Source organism: Octopus sinensis, linkage group LG10 (assembly GCF_006345805.1).
Source record: "Octopus sinensis linkage group LG10, ASM634580v1, whole genome shotgun sequence".
NCBI lineage: Eukaryota > Metazoa > Mollusca > Cephalopoda > Octopoda > Octopodidae > Octopus > Octopus sinensis.
Window position 1 is genome coordinate 24191115 of NC_043006.1, and position 21576 is coordinate 24212690.

Consider the following 21576-nt stretch of genomic DNA (forward strand, 5'->3'; position numbering starts at 1 on the left):
ACATGTGGTCAAAATAAGAAATTATTTAAGACCACTACTACCTCATCAAAGCCAAAATCTTATTCTTAGCCCTTTAGTATCTTATCTCTTTATCTCTTACTCTACTTTATGTTCTTATTTCTTTTGTTTTTACCTCTTTTGTTACTTTATTCGAATTTGGCTAATTCTTATTTACATGTGGATCTAGCTTCATTATCCTTATTTTTACTTACTTTTTTTTATTATTTTTGCTTTTATTACTCTTGTCTTTTGCTTCTGTTGTCTTTTACTTTCATTACTCTTATTCTTTATTATTTTTTGTTTTTTAACCTTTTTTTATTGTTTTCTATCTTATTTTCCTTCCTATCTTATACAAGAGAATTAAATATAAACTCAATGCAATCTATTTAACATTCACTCTATGCTGATAGGTGATGCAGTATGGGCAGATTTTCAAAATCCAATGAATCTTTATACATTTATACAGTTAAACAATTAGACAGATATACTTTTTCAAGGAGTTATGATTAACCTATTATAATGGGTAATACTACATGTTCTTTTTATATTTTTTTTTATATTGTGATGTAATCTTTGGATTAACAATGTTTGTGGCTGAAAAGAGCTTAAACCATCTTTTATATCAATAATACACTGATGTAATAACGGATTGTTTATAAAGCTTGAAACACGTGTACCGCGATATCCTTTGTGTTCTGTTTTTAATTTATATGTGTATATATGTATATACATATATATTCATATAATTTAGAGAAAATCCTCTATTAAGTAATTGAATAGTGAAAGCTGTTATTTGCACCATATAGAAAAGATAAATATAAAAACCTTATTCAAAAAAATCAATAAAGTACATAAACAATGAATAGTAGTAAATAGACTAATGATAATTATAAATTTATTGATATAAAAAATAAATATAATAATATAAATAATAAGAACAAAATTTGGTTAATTATTCCTTATGGAGCTCAAGTTAAATATTATTAAAGAGATTTGAAATATAATTGAAGTATTCATTAGAGATAAGAAATATAATAACATTGTTTCTAGTAATAATTTTGGTGGTGGTTATTCTACTACTAATAATGTTGGTAACATTATTTCTTCTTTTAATAAATTTATGCTGAATATATTTTACAAAAACAAATCAAGTAATTATTTCAATAATAATAATAAAGCCAGAATATAATTAATTGTACATATATAGATAAGACTAAGTGTTAATTTAATAATATATGTAATTTGGATGATGTAGTATATAAATGTGTTGTGATTTTGATTGATTATAATAATAGCAATGGTTATAATTTAAATGCGATTTACATAGGGCCGACTTCTAATAAAATTAAATTATGGGTGGCTCAACTTAAATTTTTTTAAGAATAGAAATTTAATCAGTTCTACTGGCCTTAGTAAATATATATGAGAACTAAAACCTAAAAGTATTGAGTACAATTTAAATTCGGAGATAGTTTGTAAGGCAATATCTTATCGAATAGGTAGTAAATTTTGTTTATTATGTACTAATGAATTTTAAAAATTCGTCAAATACCTAGATGAACGAAAAATTAAATGTAGACATTAATGAAATTACTTATATAAGTTTAGCTAATTTGTGTGTGTATATATATATAAATTTGTTGGCACTGTATATATATATAAATTTGTTGGCACTGTTAGTTTGAACGGATCTTCTGAGGTGAAAAGTCGCCAAAAGGGTATGCTCCTACTTTCAGTGTTTCCAAATCCGAATTAAGAAATTTTGGGCTGACGAAAGAAATGTCGAATTGTATTTGGCTGATCTAGAAACGTACGTTCTCAAATAATCTTTGCACTTGTGATTTTTTAATGTTTTTACCCCCATACCTTCGTGGGTTATTTTGAGTAAACACTATCTGAGAGAAATTTTCTTTAAGTATTAGAAATGGCTAAAAAATCTTTTTTTGGCTGCTATTTCTAATGAGTTCAGTATGTGGCAAAGTAATTTATTTTACTAAGCCCTTTTATACAATATATATATATATATTATATATATATATATATATAAAGTTAATCCAAACAAGAAAACAAAAAGATAACAACGCAAGGATGTGGAACAAATAAAGTATTATTGGACGCTCAGGAAAGAAGGGAAGAAGGAGGGTTTGATGTTTCGAGCGGAGCTCTTCGTCGGAAACATAGGGGAAAGAAAGATCCCGAGACGGGAGGACAGAGGAAAAAAAATTGCAGGTAGTATTCACGAGGTCACATACTAAAAAGACGGAAGTGGTAAAAATGGAGGAAAATGTTTTTTAAAAACAAGAGAGCTGAATCAAAGAAGGAATGGTAAAAAAGGTGTGCAAGATGACATGGGTGTGTATGTGCGTGTGTGTGTATGGTGGACAATGGCTAGTAGCAGGCAGTAGTAGAATCAAGGAGTGGAATTAAGGAGTTGGTGAGGGTACCCTAGCAAGTCAGAAAGGCAGGTCAGAAACAGGGAGGTATGTGTGTGTGTGTGTTTTGTTGTAGTATGTGTGTGTGTACGTGTGCGTTTTTTGTGTGTATGGCGAGTAACTGTGCTTAACTTAGTGTATGTGTGCGTGTGTGTGTATATATACGTATGTATGATTGTGTGCGTGTATGTATCGTTGAGTGCTGTATGGGATGTATGTGTGGGTTCATTAGTGTGTGGGTGTGTGTGTATGTATGTGCGTGTAGTTGTGTGTGTGTAGGCGTAAATGGATGTATATGCGTGTATCCGTGGGGTTGTGAGTTTCTTTTTGCGCGTGTGCGTGCGTATGTGTGCATGTTTTGGTGTGCGTATGTATGTGTGTGTCTGCTTATATGTGTGTATGTGTGCGTGCGCGTGGAGGTATATGTTGTGTGTATGTATATGTGTCGGTGTGTATGTGAATTAGTGTGTGTTTGTGCGTGTGTATGAGTGCGTGCGTGTGTTGTATACATATGTAAATGTGTGTGTGTACGTGCGTGGGAGTGAATGTATGTATGTGCGTGTGTGTACAAATGTAGGGGTTTATATGTGTGTATATATATGCATGCAAGGACACACTTCGCAACTGAAAGATTGATGGAAAAGACTATCGTGGTGCGGGCGCATGCGAATCTACAGGCACACATGCACACGCCCAGACGTATGCCCGAAATGAAGCCAGACCCCCACAGGCATGTGTGCATGCATGTATATATGTGTGCATGCATGTGTGTGTGTGTGCATGCGAGTATGCATGTAGGTATGTGTGTGTGTATGTATGTATGTATGTGTGAATGTCTGTGTGTATGTATGTCCGTATGAGTGTATGTAAGTATGTGTGTGTGTATATGTGTGTGTGTGCGTGTATGTATGTATGTGTGTATGTATGTGTGTGTATGTATGCATGCATGTGCGTATGTATGTGTGTGTGTATGCATGTGTGTGTGTATGTATGTGTGTGTGTGTGTGTGTGTATGTATGTGTGAGTGTATGGGAGTATGTCTATTTGTATGTATGTCTTGTGTATGTATGTGTGTAGGTATGTATGTGTGTGTATGTATGTAGGTATGTATGTGTTCACGCGTGCATGCATGTATGTGTGTATGTATGTATACACACACAACACACGCACACAACGCACTCATATGGGGTCGGCTGCACCCTAGGCGCGCGCCAACGCGATCCCACAAACACCCACACCAAAAAAAACGAACTCCATCAATCCCTCAACTAAAAAGCATGTGCCTGGATACAAATATATGTATGTGTATATATATATAGATATATATATATGTATATGCATATATTTATACATTTATGTATAAATATATGCATATACATATAAATATACATATATATATATCTATATATATATGTGTGTGTGTGTGTATGCATATATTTATAAATATACATATATATCTATATATATATATGTGTGTGTGTGTGTATGCATATATTTATACATTTATTCATATTTATATATGTGACCACGTTTCTATCCTTGGCGATTTTCTTTCTCCATGTTCCATTCCTTGAACTTTTTCTTTTTCTATATTTCTGACAAAGAGCTCTGCTCGAAACATGAAATCCTCCTCTTTTCTTTCCTTTCATGGGCGTCCAATTACACTATACTGATATATTCATATATGTATATATAGGTATATCGGTATGTGTATAGTTATATGTAGCTATATATATATGTATAGAGAAAGATATATCAGTATGTATATAGTTTTTTGTAGCAATATATATAGATATATATACATATACCTATATAGCATATATATGTATATATGCTGTATATATAAATATATACAAAAATTGATAAATAAGTATACCGATACATTGTAGAGTCTTTATGCTTTTAGAGTTCTATAATAGTCCTTGGAAAATTTTCGTTGGACGATTAAGATCCATGTGATTAAAAGTGGTGCTTAGTTTAAAGTGTTTGGTAAAAGAGTGTCAAAACAGGTAATGGGGTAGGAGTTATCCAGTTCCTGTGAGTAAGGTGAGACAACTCTTTGGATTTTATGCTCTTCAATTGGAATGATGGATGTTTTGTCAAACAGGATGCTTATATAAATTTTTTGTCAGATGGGATGCTAGGAAAAGGAGTATGGTCATCGTGGAGTTTGCATATTAAGATGCGTTTGGAATTTTTCAATAAAAAGCTTCTCCTTGTTGATTCTTTCTTGTGTAGAGATTCCGTATTTACATTGGTAGAAAGGGAATATGTGAAATTTAGGATTTTTGCCTCTAGCGCAAGAGTCTATGTGGCTACTTAGTGGAATTTGACAGTATTGTGGAAGATTTATCTGTTCTTTACGGACCGCTACTGTTCTACATAAAGGAAGGCTCGTTTGTCCACATAATTGTGTTGGTTCCTTGTTTGAAAGTAAATTAAGAGCCTTCAAGTAGGAAGGGGCAAGTACCACAGTTAGGGCGTGCACATTTTTTAACTGATGGGGGTGGATGTGGTGTGTGAAGTTTGGCATTTGTCAAAAGTTTTTCAAAGATTTATGTTGTCTTTTGCATTTAAGGATTTTATGTGTATTGATAATATTATTCATTTTTGGGTCTGTGGACAGTAAGGGGAGGTTTTGTATGATTGTGGTGTATGCTTTGATATTTTTGGGGTTGTGGGTGGAAATGTATGGAAGTATTTGGGAGTAGTGTGTGTAATTGTGTTGGGTGGTTTTCAGTGTATTATTGTCTAGTTCTTTGGCATGTTTTATTCCATACTCTATGAGTGTGGAGGGATATTGGCGTTGTAATAGTGTTTTTTTGAGGTCTTGAAGGCGTATTTCTCGAGTTTTTGGATCCGAGACAATGGTGCATACCCTTTTAGCTAAGTTGAAAGGGATATTTATCTCAGTGTGTTTTGGGTGGCATGAGCTGAAGAGGAGGTATTGTTGTGAGTCTAGGTTTGTGGTAGATGTCTGTTATGATTTGGTTGTTAGGTGTTTTTATAATTAGGAGATCAAGGAAAGGGAGATGATGTTTGCTGAATTCCATAGTGAATTGAATGTTGGGATGTATGTTGTTCAGTGTAGTTTTGAATTCCAGAAGCTTTTCATAAGATTCTTTCCATATGATGAAACAATCATCTAAGTATCTTTTCCTGGTTTCCATTAAGTAGATGTGGAAAACGTGTCCAAATTTCTGGTGTGATATCTCATAGAGTGATAGTTCGCAAGGACTTGTGCCGCCTTGGTACCCATCGCAATACCACATTTTTGACGGTAGTGTGTGTTTCCGAAGAGGAAATAATTGTTTGTTGGAAAAAGTATCTCACTAGACCTACCTTTCAGTGTACCAACATTGATAGTGCCATATAAACATATATATATACACATATGTACAAATATACATTCATATATGTATATATATATATATATATATATATATACATACATACATTTATATATATACATATGTATACATATATACATATACATATGTATACATATATACATATATATATATATACACACACACACATTTATATATATACACACATATATGCATAGATATATATACACATATATACACACACACATATATACATACATATATATATACACACACACATATACATATATATATATATTGTGTCGGTGGCACGTAAAAAGCACCCACTACACTCACAGAGTGGTTGGTGTTAGGAAGGGCACCCAGCTGTAGAAACACTACCAGATCAGACTGGAGCCTGGTGCAGCCTCCTGGCTTCCCAGACCTCGGTTGAACCGTCCAACCCGTGCTTTCACAGAAAACGGACGTTAAACAATGATGATGATGATATATATATATATATATATAACTCAATTTGTGTGTCTGTGTGTTTAACTTCCCGGCACACCTCCTCCTAGCCAAAAATGGGTCACTTAAAGTTTAGGCGAATGAAAATTGAACTGCGCTATTTCTGTTCCGAAATTAATCTTGCAAGTGCAAAAATCGGTAATGTGTTTGTTTAGGCCTTATCCCATGCATTGAATAGTGAACTTTACTCACTCAGCTGTTTGACGTGAACTGTGTTCACCACGCGTGCAAGCATGCATAAATTGCATGAAAAATATAAAATCAAGATATAAAAACGAATCGCCATAAACATTGTAGAAATTCGGCAAAGAAATTAATTTTTGGGATGTAGCCTGGAGGATTTTTCATATTAATCGTTTGGACTTTGTGAACACATACCAATTGTTTTTATAACATTTTTAACGCTTTGAATTAAATGTGACCATTTTGCGTTGAGTCTGCAGTTTGAATCACTTTAACCAAATTTTAGCAGGCCGGATTTTTGATCATCACGATACATCGCCAGCGACTCCCTGAAATCCCTGTTGAGAAATACTGATCTAAAAGAATAATTCAACGATGCAATTATTTGATCAACAAAAATTTATGAAACGCTTCTACGTACTTCCTATTGAGGAAATGGAACACATAAGCGCAAAAATAGAGGGCATTAAATGCTTGATTTTAAAACCAAAATAACTGAATTTTGATTGAACTTCATCCAAGTTTAGCTTAATTCGCGCGTGCATAGAACGCACGGGCCGGTCAATACTGCTAGTATATATATATATATCTACACACCTATGTATATTTATTTATATATATATATATATACACACACACACACACACACACATATATGTATGTAATATAATTTTTCTGCATTTTCAGATTTTTCAGTGTGCTAGGCCACTAGTTTTAAATTGATATTAATCAAATATTTAATTTTTCACCCTTATTATTTAAATTAATATATATATATATATATATATATATATATATATATATATATAAAGTTAATTCAAATGTGTAAACACAAAGAGAAAGCACGACGCGAGGACGTGGAACAAGTATAGTGTTATTGGACATTCTGGAAAGGAAAGAAAGAAGGAGGATTTAACTTTTTGGGCAGAGCGCTTCGTCAGAAAGATAGAAAAAGGAAAGGTCCAAGGAAGGGAAGACAGAGAAAGAAAATCGCTAATGATACACACACAGTCACATATCGAATGACCGGAAGGGAATGGGCGAAGAAAAAGTTCTTTCAAAGACGGGAGAGTGCAAGAGAAGGAGGTATGTGTGGGTATGTGTGTGTGTGTGTGTGTGTAATGATAGTACGTGTGTGTGTGTGTGTGTAATGATAGCATGTGTGCGTGTGTGTGGTTGTGGCTGTTTATGTGTGTGGTTGGGCTTAGTATTGTTCAAGGTCATAGGAAAAAGTTATAGTAGGAGTGGCTTCTGTTGTGTGTCCACCTACGTGTGCTTAAGAGAATGGTCAGTGGAAGGTACTGGTAGTTTGAAGTATTTGTGTGTGCATGTATGTATATGTAGTGTGTGTATGTATGTATGTATGTGTGTGTTCGTGTCTGTATGTGTAGCTGTTGTGTCTGGAGGGAGTAACTGCTTTACTTTGTGTATGTGGTGCGTGTGTGTTTGTATGTGTGTATACATGTGTGTATAATTGTGTGTGCATGTATTTTGTGCGTATGTATGTGCGTGTGTGCATGTGTGTGCATGCGTATATATGTGTGTGAACGTGGAGATGTGTGTGTCGGGTTATGTGTGCATTTTGTTGTGTGTAAGCACGTGTGCTTGAGTATGTCTGTGTATGTTGTAGGAGTGGCTGTGTGGTAAGTAGCTTGCTTATCAACCACATGGTTCCGGGTACAGTCCTACTGCTGGCACCTTGGGCAAGTGTCTTCTACTATAACCTCAGGCCGACCAAAGCCTTGTGAATGGATTTGGTTGATGGAAACTGAAAGAAGCCCGTTGTATGTATACATATATATGTGTGTGTGTGTGTATGTGTGTGTATATGCTTACATACGAAAAAAAATACATGTGCATATGCACACAATCACCCCCCTACACACACACATCTATCTACATAAATCTACATAGCAGTCCACTAACTATTCTACTCCACCTGTGTAAACTGTGGGTATGGAGGTATCATATCTACTATGTATATTTCCTATTTAGTATTGGAGAGGTTTCATTTATAAGGACATATTCCCGTATTTGTCTGAGTGTTGGGTCTTTTGGGTGCTTGGATAAGATGTGGATGTCAAGTTGACCCAAGTTGCCTCCATGGTGGTCTTTGGCATGATGGTAGAGTATGATTGCGTTTTAGGTAAATGGACCTTGAAAACAAGGTAGTCCAAAGAAGAGGTGGAGTGGACCAGTGGAGGAGGAGCTTGAGAAGGTTGGTTTGAAAAAGGAGGATGCCCCAAATCGGGTAAGATTGCGAGATGGTGTGAGGGTGGTTGTTATACCATTGAAATAGATCCGGCCATCCCATTTAACGGGGACAGAACCTGGATTTTAAACACTAGATGATGATAATGATCTCTTCCTTTAACTTTTTGGTAAGTGTCCCAGTTGCAAGGAAGCTCTGGAAGAGAATTTGAAGTGATCTTGCTAGAGCCCTTTTGCATTTCTTTTGGAGGATTACTGGGAATCCATCAGGTCCTGAGTTTTAGTTCATTTCATCAATGGATGATATTACATCAGTTTCCAGTAATTTGATGCTATCAGTAATTTCCATTTCTTTGTGCATCGCTTTGGTTCCAAAGAACTCATCAGGCATAGCTACTTGCAAGTGCCCCAATAGAGTTGTGAAAATGCATGTGCATCTGAGGCAGGTTTGAGTGCAATATATCTTCTGTTATTTATGAAGCACAAATTTCAGCAAACTATAACAATGGTTGCACAAACATCAAGCGTTATATTGGAGCTGTGGAAGGAAAATTTAAAACTAGATATTAGAACCATCTTTTGAATTTTGGGTACCATGATTAGAGACATTCAACAACCCTTTTGGCTGGCTTTAATCTGGATGGTACAGTTTCAGAATGTAATGGAAAATCCTCTCTAAATCCAGACCTGTATTAATGGGTCCAAAAAAATGTTCAGTGTGTTCCCTTGAAAAACTATCTATTAAAATCTTGAGAGCCTCCAACATATACATAAATTTGAGGAACGAGATTTTTTTCTGTATGTTCACATGTCAGGAAATCTTGTCAAAGTTTAAAAGTAGACTACCAGACACTTAATGAATCATTAACATGGTTTACATTTGCTTGACATCAAATTATTGTGACTTGGGTTGTTCTCCCTTGTGTTTTTCTGTTTGTTTTCATTACAAGTCTTGTTTTCAACTTGATAAATGGCAGAATAAATTATTATTTCAACCAGGAAACCCTGGGTAACTGTAATTACAATATTTCTGGCTTTTCATTTTAAGATATAAATAAGTAAATAAAAATGTGTGTGTGTGTGTGTGTGTGTGTGCGTGCGTGCATGCATGCACACATCATTGTGTTGGTGTTTGTCTCCCATCACAGCTGACAACTGCTGCTTATATGTTTATGACGCCATAACTTAGCAGTTTGACAAAAGTGACTGATAGAATAAGTACCAGGCTTAAAAAAAAAAAGAACTACCAGGGTTGATTCTTTCGACTAAAATAAAATTCTTCAGTGTGGTGCTCCAGCATGGCTGCAGTTTAATGACTGAAACAAGTAAAATATAAAAGAACTTCCAAACTTCTTTTGTCAGCTATGTATTTTATAGAATTGTAAATTGTATGTTATTGCTGGAATGAAATATTTGTAAGAAGTATTTAAAAATGCGAAAACCTGAAGGGAAACCATAGATTTTAGTTTAAATAATATAAATACAATAAAAAAACCCACTCTACCTTAATTTTTTACTCAGTTTGATTGGTGAAGGTTTTGTTTCACTTTTCATTGAAATTTATTGAAATCCTCACTCCAAGTGTCAACCAAGCCAACTTCATGACACTAAAAGAACTATTAGTACATGGAGTTGGTTTGATTGAATTTGAATCTAAGGAATTATCATTCCCAATGTTGTAGTTTCTAATAAAATTTTACTTTATTGACATGTCAATTAAAGAAAACTGTTTTTATTTCATTGTTATTTTTCTTTTAATTTTAGAGTGTGATGTTTCAGACATGGAGTCAAGTAGTGGTGGCAGTTTTCCCAAGATTATGGTCTTTAAACCAACCATGGAAGAATTCAAAGATTTCAGAAAATATGTCAATTATATGGAATCACAAGGCGCTCATAAAGCTGGCTTGGCAAAGGTAAAGCATCCCTCTCTGTCTGTCTGTCTGTATAGAGAAAAAGAAATTTTTCAGCAATTACAATATCATATCTTCTTTTTAAAAAGTATTGTATTTAAACTTCAACTCTCCATGTGAGCCAACAGGATAGAGTTTGACATGAATAATGATGACTATACTTTATCTTATATTATAAAAGACAAGTGTCCATCACATCTATAAAAGGGAGGGAAAGAAGGGGAGGAATCAAATATACATCACAATGTAAAATGCAATACAGGTATTAAAAAAAGACTTTCACTTTGAATAAAAGAATGGGATGAGAAAAGGTTGTTGAGAGAGAGTGAAAAATAGATACATAGGTATTGTTGTCACCTTAGTTACTAAGAAATCTCAATAATACTAAAACTCTAGAGATGTTTGTGTGTACCCAAAATATCTCAGAAATAGTATATTTTATTTTATTTTATTTTATTTTATTTTGCATATTTATTTTCATACTTATCTTTGGCAGTACTGTACAACTTTTTGTGATATTTGGACTTCTATTTAAATGATTAAGCATATTTTTTGTTTGTTGAAAAAATACATGGCTTCCATGACATCAACACACATACAGAATACGCACACATAACGAATGTTATGGCATGTCAATCAACACAAGCACACATCTTCTATCTGTGACATATACACACACATAGTCTTTGCACTCTCTTTTTGACGTACACAATATTTTTAGAAATATTTTTAACTGAATGTGATTTCATCATCCGGAGTTCATTAATTTCTGTTAAAATATTTATTTATTTACCTTTGTGCTAAAGGGAAAGAGAGGAGAAAGTGAAAGATATATGTACGTGTATATGAAATGGACATGTGTGTGTGAAAAAGAGAGAGAAAGTGAGTGAAGGGGTGTGTTATGTATATGTACATACATCAATGCATATGCGTACATCTTTTTTGTATATACGTGTGCATATGTGTGTGTGTGAGAGAGAAAGAGAGAGTGAGTGAGTGAACATGTGTGTTCTCATGTATGTGTAAGTGGCACTCTCTCTCTCTCACACACATGCGTCCATTTCATATACACGTGCATACATCTTTCGCATTCTCTTCTCTTTTGCTTTAAAATAAAAGTAACAGGTGATTTTCAAGATAAAAATTGTTTAGAAAAAGCTTCTACTCATGTAAAATTTGCATACAAAAGTTTTCAGAATTGCTGATATAGCCTGGGGAAAAAGGTTTTCAATTTAGTTGTATTTAGTATAATTTCACTTATGATTAAATTTTATTAAATTTTCATTAGATTTAAGCCCTTATTTTTTCTGTAAATCCCATTCTGACATTAAATGAGTCAACTTCTGGTATGAATGTTTACATTTTGTAACTCTAAGAAAAAAAACAAAAACAAAAAAAAAAACCGTCACTTTTTGACGTACACACACACTGACATAGAGAAATATCTTTTTTGCAGATATTACTTATAGTGTCATCATTTTGGATTTTATTCCATTTCATTCATTTGACATTTGTTATCTCTTTGTTGTTTTGATTTAATTTTCTTAATACAACATTACATACAAAGAATACCGTAAATCCTCTAGTATAATCCAGATTTCTTCCCCAAAATTTAAAGGTCAAAATCCCTAGTGCGTACTATATACGAGGTTAAAAATGAAAAATATTTTCTAAGCAATGTCCAAGTCTCTATTTGCTGGCCGGCAATGTTTATTCAGACGCATTTTGTGATGTCGGGCGCGAAAATACCTTAATCTGAGCATGAAAGCAATGAAGTCGTAAAAGAATCATCCATAACTTGCAGTAAGCAACATTTATTAAAATAAAAGTATTCAGAACACAGAATAATGTGTAACAAATACAATTTGCAAACATATTTACATTCCCATATAACAGTTAAGAACATCACCATTATTGTATTACGCATGCGCGGAAGTGTTTGTTCGACTAGGTGCTGCTGGCTTAATTACGCATGACTCAAGTTAGAGAAGGGGTGCGTATTATACACAATGTTTAGGTTTTTCAGAGGTACAGCCCCCTAAAAATCCCCTGCGTGTTATACTCAAGAGCAGACTCTACTTGAGGATTTATGGTAAGCACTGATCAATTATGCCCTGTGGAAAGTGACAGGAATCATCGTGGTCCAGAGATGATGCCAAAAGGTGTTGGGAAGAAGCAAGGGTAAGGAGACAACAGGGAATGGCTGAGATGATAGCAGAACAATGGCAGAATAACAGTATGCAACAGAAGGAGGCAAGGAGAGACTGAGTAAGGTAGGAATGCACATCTCCAGGATGTGAGACAAAGCACAAATAGCAGAAGACTTGCAGAAATGCCTGAGATAGGGCTGCACGACTCTTAAACAACAGGGTGAGGAAAGAAAGACGGACATAGGGAGCACTGGAAGGAAACGGACCCACTCTTTCTGCTGATGTCGGTGTGATGAATTAAATATGCTCTTACTGCCGTGCATTCTTATTCCATGGCGAAACTGCAAATTTCTGCTGCATGAAGGGAAAATTTTGTATTGGCAATTTACAACCTCTACCAAATGAACTTATCCATTTATACAACAGTGATTGACTGCCTTGCAAAAGAATTCAGGAAAAATATCAGACAGTACAACTGCCTCTTCTAAATGACATCATTTGATGGGAAAGAAGTTATTTCTAAAAGAAACATATGGAATCCCTCAATTGTCATTCATGACCAGATCCATCACCATATTGGATTATTAGTCACAATTTGCTTCAGACATTAAATTGATTACTATTGTTTAGATAGTTCCAATTAAATTGGCAAATTGGCAATTTACAACCTCTACCAAATGAACTTATCCATTTATACAACAGTGATTGACTGTCTTGCAAAAGAATTCAGGAAAAATATCAGACAGTACAACTGCCTCTTCTAAATGACATCATTTGATGGGAAAGAAGTTATTTCTAAAAGAAACATATGGAATCCCTCAATTGTCATTCATGACCAGATCCATCACCATATTGGATTATTAGTCACAATTTGCTCAGACATTAAATTGATTACTATTGTTTAGATAGTTCCAATTAAATAAGTTCAGAAGTTAGGTTAAATATATATACATGCATAAGTACCATGAATTCCCATTCTACAAACTGGCAAACAATTCTGTGAATACTTTACTGGGCAACGCTGGATAATAACTCTATTTTTGATTAAAAATGTGGTAGTTTTAAGTGGAAGTGAATACAATGGAACACAAACTCCAGAAAACAACTACCGTAAAAACCCATGTAATTTACGCACTTTTTTTTGTAAAAATAAAAATGAACTTTAACGGGGTGTGTAAATTACATAAGTAGATCATTTCCAGAATATTTTTGGAAATTCTTTTGTTGAAAAAAGACATACAAACAAAAACATTTGTACCGGAAGTTGACTCATTTAATGTCAGAATAGGTATCCAGCTGTAGAAACCAAGCCAAATCAGACTGGAACCTGATTTAATCAGAGCTTGCTAGCTCTGATCAAACTGTCCAACCCATGCCAGCATGATAAATGGATATATATATATAAAATGTGCAGGTGTGACTGTGTGGTCGAGAAGTTTACTTCTCAATCATATGGTTTGGGGTTTGTCTTCTACTATACCCCTGGGTCTACAAAACTTTTGTGAGTGGATTTGGTAGTTGGAAATGGAAAAAGCCCATTGTGTGTGTGTGTGTGGGGGGGGTCTCCTTGTGTCATCATATGTTGGTTGTAAACAGCATTACCATTATACAAGCAGTATTCTTCATCTTGTGTGAAAACATATCTGCCATGGATAAACATTACCTTACTTAAGCAGGTGATGGTTGGAAACAGAAAGAGCATCCAGTTGTAGAAAAGCTACCTCTACAAATTCTGTTATTAAAATGCTGCTGCTGATTATCATTGTGTGTATAATTAGTGTTTGTAGTCATATTACTTTCTTGTATGAGTGGGATGGTTTATTTGTTGCAGCAAATGTTTCAACAGTTAGATGTCTTTCATACCACTAAACCTTTATTCATCAAGATTGAGTGATGCATTAATCCAGCTCTATTTGCACAGAGTTTCAAAAACAGTTTGAAATTCGTTTTGTTTTTATTGGATTAGGAGTAGTAATCCTCCCTCATCAAATAAGGACATTCCTGTACAGCCACAGCCAACTGACTAGAATCAGTAAAATAGTACACTTTTTGCCATTCAACATTTAATTTGAAATTTGTTACTGAAGCATCTTAGTGAAACCTTGTAGCTATTTATTTTTGTATGCCACATAAGTTTTACTCTTTATAATTTTATAGGTGATTCCACCACCAGAATGGACTCCAAGACGTGTTGGTTATGAAAATGTTGATCTCATGGTTCCTGCTCCAATCACTCAGGTAGTGAGTGGTTGTCAGGGATTGTATACTCAATATAACATTCAGAGAAAAGGCATTCACGTTAAAGAATTTGAAAAGTTAGCCAACAGTGATCGGTATGTTACCTTTTCTCATTTCCATTTTTATGGCTGCTTATTTCTTAAAATTTTATTGAATTGGATGAGTTTACTTCTTATCTCACGACCAGCATGCTGTAATAAACTATCATTTATTTTAGGGTATTTTTTTCTTTAGAGTCTGTTGTTATATTGCTCATTGGATTCAACATTCAGGATGGAACATTATCTGTTATAGTTGGAAATTTTTAGTTTTTCTCTTTATCAAGGAAACTCCTGTAGCAGTTTAAAGTAAAGCAATAGAGGAAATGGAACTAAATGTGAATGGAAGAGTTATTTGGATATATAAAAAGGAAAACCCAAATCAAATAATTACGTTATTCAAACAGCTTTTAAGCAAAATTAGAGAATTTGTGCCTTTTCTTGTAAAAATTTTCTTTCTTTTTCTTTTTTGTGAAAAACTTTGTTAAAAATTTAGTAAGACCTTAGAATGATGTACATTAGTATTGCTTACAACAATGCTCCAAACATAGTAGGTTATGGGATTTAAATCTGGCTAGTTTGGTGTAACATGATTGTCTAATATCCATTCTTGGGTTACATGGGCTTTGTGCAGTGTTGAATCTTGTTGAAGCATGTTTGGCCTTCCATTGCATACTTATCTGAAGCTGGAAAACTCTCTAGTATTTCAATGTATCTGGCAATATTAATTTTACAATCCTGTGAGGTGGCATGATACGGCTTTTGTTACTATTCTTAAAACCTTCACTATTGCTGGAATCTTAGTATTCATCCTTTTGGGGACATCAGAAGGATCTGCACATAACCATCTGTCATTTTTCCTGTTAAACTTTTGGTCTTGGTTGAAGTTTTTCTCCTCAGAGAAGAACCAAAGCATGTGATGTTCATGAGAATTTTTAAACCTTGTTAAGAACTTACTTTGCACAGATCAAACAGTTTTCCGATTAGTTGTCCACGTGCACCACAGTTCTGATAGTCCACTCCAACACCTGAAGTTCTTTGATGATGACCCTCTTTGACTTTCCAGGATCATCATCAATAATATTTTTAGACTCTTTGATAAATTATGCTAGCCTTATAGGATTCAAATGTTTAGAATTATTTTTGATACAGTTAAGACATTTTTGCCAAAGGCATCCAATTCTATCTAAACTTTGCATACAAAAGATTTTGCAACATTTAGAAGGCTGGTGATTTCTAAATTGTGTCCCTCACATAGGGCAACAACGACTACATGTCTTCTCATTTCTTTTGTTAGCATTTTATCTGCCATGAGGAATCTGAAATAAATAAAAACCTTTTAATTGGTTTGAAGTGAGTAATATACTGTTAACTAAGTGCCCTCAAATGTCCCTTACACCCTCTGTGTGTGTGCGCATATGTGCGCGTGTGCACACACACACACACACTTTGTCCTCAACCAAATCCACTCACAAGGCTTTTGTTGGTCTGGGGTTATAGTAGAAAACACTTGCCCAAGATGCTGTGCAGTGGGACTGAACCTGAGACTACATAGATAGGATGTAAGCTTCTAAACCACACAGCCATACCTATGCCATGAAGCAAATTAAAGTGCTGAAGTAAAATAAAGCACTGTTTTTGTGTACTGTGCTAACTGTACTTCTACTGTTGTGGCATGTGTATTCATCACCATATTTATTATTTGTTAATTATAGATAGGAAATAGATAGGAAGCACTGAAATAATAAGAATATATTCATGCTTTACAGTCTCAAGTTTAGCACTTTATGGTTTGAGGTCCTAATCTAGAAGGTTTAGTGTTTAAAGAATAATTTAGAGGAATATTCTGGGTATTTAATGACTTATAAAACCCCCTCCTGCTGAAAAGTGTAAGCATTTGATCAAATAATTATTGATTATCTTAATACTGTTTTAGTTCCTTGATTAAATAGTGTTGATAAAATTGATACTAGAGGCAGTGTAGTTAGAGGTGTTACTGTTAGTATCTATTCAGACTTTAATGAAGCAAGAATAAAAAAAAAAAAAAACTGTCTGTGGACTATCTTGTCAAATTGTGTTCTGTTTATTTTCATTTTTATCTTTTTCAGCTATCATACTCCTCGACATAGTGACTATGAAGAGTTGGAGAGAAAGTACTGGAAAAACATTACATTTGTTGCTCCTGTATATGGAGCAGATATTTCTGGCAGTTTATATGATGAAGACCAAGATTATTGGAACATCAATAGGTTAGGAACCATATTAGACCATGTTAATGAGGATTATGGGATCAAGATTGAAGGTGTCAACACTGCATATCTTTATTTTGGCATGTGGAAAACCACATTTGCTTGGCACACTGAAGATATGGACTTATACAGTATCAACTATATTCATTATGGAGCACCAAAATCCTGGTATGCTATCCCACCTGAACATGGAAGAAGGTTGGAACGACTTGCACAAGGTATTTCTTAAATTTACCTCCTGTCACCATCTTGATTAGGGCATGTACAAATAATCCCTCCTGTTACATAAATTTTCAATGTCCGTACAATAAATATGCCAAGAATGTTTCTAGTATATATATATATATATACTTTCTTATTGCTGGAAGTGAAAACAGAAGTTTTTTTAATCTTTGTTTTAGTTTATTTTCATGTAATGCCATTTAATCTTCCTCTCCCATACAGCTTCCTTACCAGCCAATTTCTCGTATATACTATGTAGCTTAGATTAGTACAAATTCTCTTATGTTTTCTGTTGGATATCACTGCTGAAATGATTAAAATATCAGGTGGTGTGGGACACAGCCTTGTCATTCACATAGTTAATCAGGTTATTCAGGAAGGCGTCATCCTCATAGTGGTGTAGCAGTATTATAGTCAGCTGCTACAAGGGTAAAGGTGATGCCTTAGATAGAAACAACTGCTGGATCAGGTCATGAAAATTACAGAGAGAGTTATATTTCAACTAATTAGGGATAAAATTAAACTCAATGAGATGCAGTTTGGTTTTGTTTCATGGAGAAGTATCGCAGATGCCATCTTCATAGTGAGACAGTTGCAAGAAAAGTATTTGGCCAAAAGTAAGACATTGTACTTAACCTTCATTGACCGGGAGAAAGCATTCAACAGGGTTTCCCACTGGTGGTCTCTAAGGAAGGAGTAGAGGAGTGACTTGTTAGAGCAGGTCAGGTCATGTACAGCAATGCTGTCAGTAAGGTGAGAGTTGGCCTTGAATACAGTGATGAATTTACTATACAAATTGGAGTACACCAGGGATCAGTTCTTAGTCCATTCTTATTCATCATAGTTTTCCAGGCCATAACAGATGAATTCAAAACTTGATGCCCATGGGCACTACTATGTGCTTATGATGTTCTGTGTCTTTGTCACACTCTAACCTTCTATCCTCTGACACAAGTTCCCCTCCTCAAATGCCTAGAGTAGTTTTCTACCTAGCTGGCTCCTGTCAATTGTCCTACACATGCATAGAAGATAGATATTAAATGGTGATGATGCTGTTGATATATATATATATATATATATATATATGCAAAGGGCATGCGTAGGCTCAAAAGAAATGAAGCTAGCTTGATCCACTGGATGTGTAATGTCAGTGTCCATGCACAACAGAGTGTAAGCGCCCTGAGAGAAATGTTGGACATAAGAAGCATCGGATGTGGCATGCAGGAGAGACGTTTGCGTTGGTATGGTTATGTACTACAGTGTGAAGAAGTGCCACTCCCAAACAGTTGAAGGATTCTGGAGTGGAGGTAGACCCAGGAAGACATGGGATGAGGTGGTCAAGCATGACCTTCGAACGTTGGGCCTCACAGAGGCAATGATGAAAGACCGAGACCTCTAGAGATATGCTGTGACTGCGAAGACCCAACAAATGAAGTGAGTTCATGGCTCACAGGATAGCCTGCTGTGCTTACCTTGGATTGTAGGGTGGCCTGCTGTGCTTGAGGAGACTTATTGAGCCAAGTACATTAACATCAAAATAAAAATCAATTGGAAATTGTAATTGTGATATCTGTGCCTGTGGCATGTAAAAAACACCATCCAAATGTGGCCAATGCCAGTGCTGCCACCTCTGGCCCTTGTGCTGGTGGCATGCAAAAAGCACCCATTACACTCACAGAGTGGTTGGCGTTAGGAAGGGCATCCAGCTGTAACTTTTTATCTTTATTTGAATTTTTATCTGAATTATGGCTTGTACAGTAGAGTCCTGTGAAACTAAACATACCTAATTTAAACATATTTATGGGATTTAAAAATTAAAATATAGTTTATTGTATTGAAAGTTGATAAAACTATAACGGCCTGATGATTGGGGTGGCATCTTGAGAGGGGTTCCATGGAAACACAGAATGGTTTAGGAACCCGAGGATGTACCTCATGAAACATGTGTTGCCAAGGAATAAAACAGTAGGTATTTAAAATAAAAATAAAAATTATTTTTATTTGGTGAGAAGTAGGGGCATACTATCTCTAAATTAAAATATATTTCTTCATTGAGAATAATTTGAACCTCTGTTATGCCGGAATTGTTATTCCCTAACAAATAATATTTATACACATACACACACACACACACACACGCACACACACTCACACACACACACACACATCATTATTGTTTAATGTCTGCTTTCCAGGCTGGCATAGTTTGGACTGTTTGACTGAGGACTGGTAAGCATGGAAGCCGCACCAGGTTCCAATCTGATTTGGCAAGGTTTCTACAGCTGGATGCCCTTCCTAATGCCAACTACTCTGAGAGTATAGTGGGTGCTTTTTGTGTGGCACTGGCACGGGAGCCAGTCAGGAAGCACTGGCATTGACCATGCTCAAACAATGCTTTTTATGTGCCACCTGCACGGGTGCCAGTCAGGTGGCACTGACTGGCACTTGAATGGTACTTTTTACATGTCACTGGCATGGGTACCAGTTAGGTGGCACTAGCATTGGCCACAACTATGATTTCACTTGGTTCAACTGGTCTTCACACACATACAGCATATTGCCCAACAATTGAAGGGAGATTTTAAATGGGCCAGGTATGTGACACTGGTATCGGTCACGACTATGATCTCACTTGGCTTGCTTAAGCACAGCATATCTCCAAAGGTCTCGGGCTTCACAGGGGCAGTGACAAGCGACCAAAGTTTGAGGGTCATGCTTCACTACCTTATCCCATGTCTTCCTAGGTCTACTTCTTCCACAGGTTCCCTTGACTTTTAGGGTGTGACACTTCTTCATACAGCTGTCTTTATCCATATGCATTACATGACCATACTAGCGCAGTTGTCTCCCTTGCACACCACATCTGATGCTTCTTATGTCCAACTTTCCTCTCAGGGTGCTTACACTGTGTTGTGTATGCACACTTATATTACACATCCAGCAGAGCATAGTAGCTTCATTTCTTTCAAGTCTATGCATGTCCTTAGCAGTCACAGCCCATGTTTCACTGCCATGTAGCATGGCGGTTTGCATACATGTATCATACACTCTACCTTTCACTGTGTGTGAGAGAACTTTTGTTACCAGCAGAGGTAAGAGCTCTCTGAACTTTGCCCAGGCTTTTCTTATTCTAGTAGGTATGCTCTCAGAACATCCACCCCAGCTACTGACTTGATCACCTAGGTAATGGAAGCTATCAACTACTTCTAGTTTGTTCCCCCTGGTATGTGATGGAATCTGTTTTCTGTACTCTTTGATGTTTATTGCACCTGTGAATCTGCCACAAAAAAAAAAGAACTGTCTTTCCAGTTAACCTTCCTTTGATATTACTGCACCTTTTATGTGTCCATAGCTTACACCAGGTACATCTTATGGAGTTTCTATGCCTTTTCTACAGATTGAATAGGGCCATTTACCTGAAGGGATTTGTGATTTGTCTGCCTTCCTACTTACCAAGACTTTGGTTTTTGCTAGGTTGACTCAAAGGCCCTTTAATTCTAGACCTTGCTTCCACACCTGGAACTTCTTCTCTATATGGGGGTGGGGGAAGGGTGTATTCCTATTCAGGAAAAAATATTGGAGAAAATTTAAAAACATTTATACATTTTTCAAATTCAGGTGCATTTTCAAGGCCAAAACAAATTATATATATATATATATATATATATATATATATATATACACACACACACACACAACACACACACACACACACACACACACACACACACACACACACATATATATACACACACACATATATATATATATATATATATATATATATATATATATATATATATAAGATGTAATGTGGATGATGTATATGAATATTTAAACCTTGCTATGTAGCAATCCTCCATGTCTAACCTGAAGCCCTAGCCCCATACCCACTTCACCTCTCTTCTTCTTGCCGCATTTTCTGGATATTGTAAGGATTAAGGAAATTGTAATTCATTTAATAATCTATCTACCAAACCCTCTGCCAGTGTTTGCACAATGTAGGAAAAGTACCACAACTCTTATCCTCCCAAGTCTACAGTATCAGGGTTGCCACCATCAATGTTGGCACATTGAAAGAAAGGA

At 35.3% G+C, this 21576-nt stretch overlaps 1 protein-coding gene across 1 annotated transcript in view; it reads left to right on the plus strand.

Moving 5' to 3' along the window:
• The window catches only part of LOC115216499 (myb-like protein U), a 169431-nt gene that overhangs the window by 53185 nt on the left and 94670 nt on the right, over window positions 1-21576 (plus strand). The window contains exons 2-4 of the mRNA XM_029785926.2: window positions 10448-10596; window positions 14901-15076; window positions 17128-17486. Coding sequence (XP_029641786.1) covers window positions 10465-10596; window positions 14901-15076; window positions 17128-17486 — 667 coding nt within the window. The 5' untranslated portion in view covers window positions 10448-10464. The remainder of the gene's footprint in view (window positions 1-10447; window positions 10597-14900; window positions 15077-17127; window positions 17487-21576) is intronic.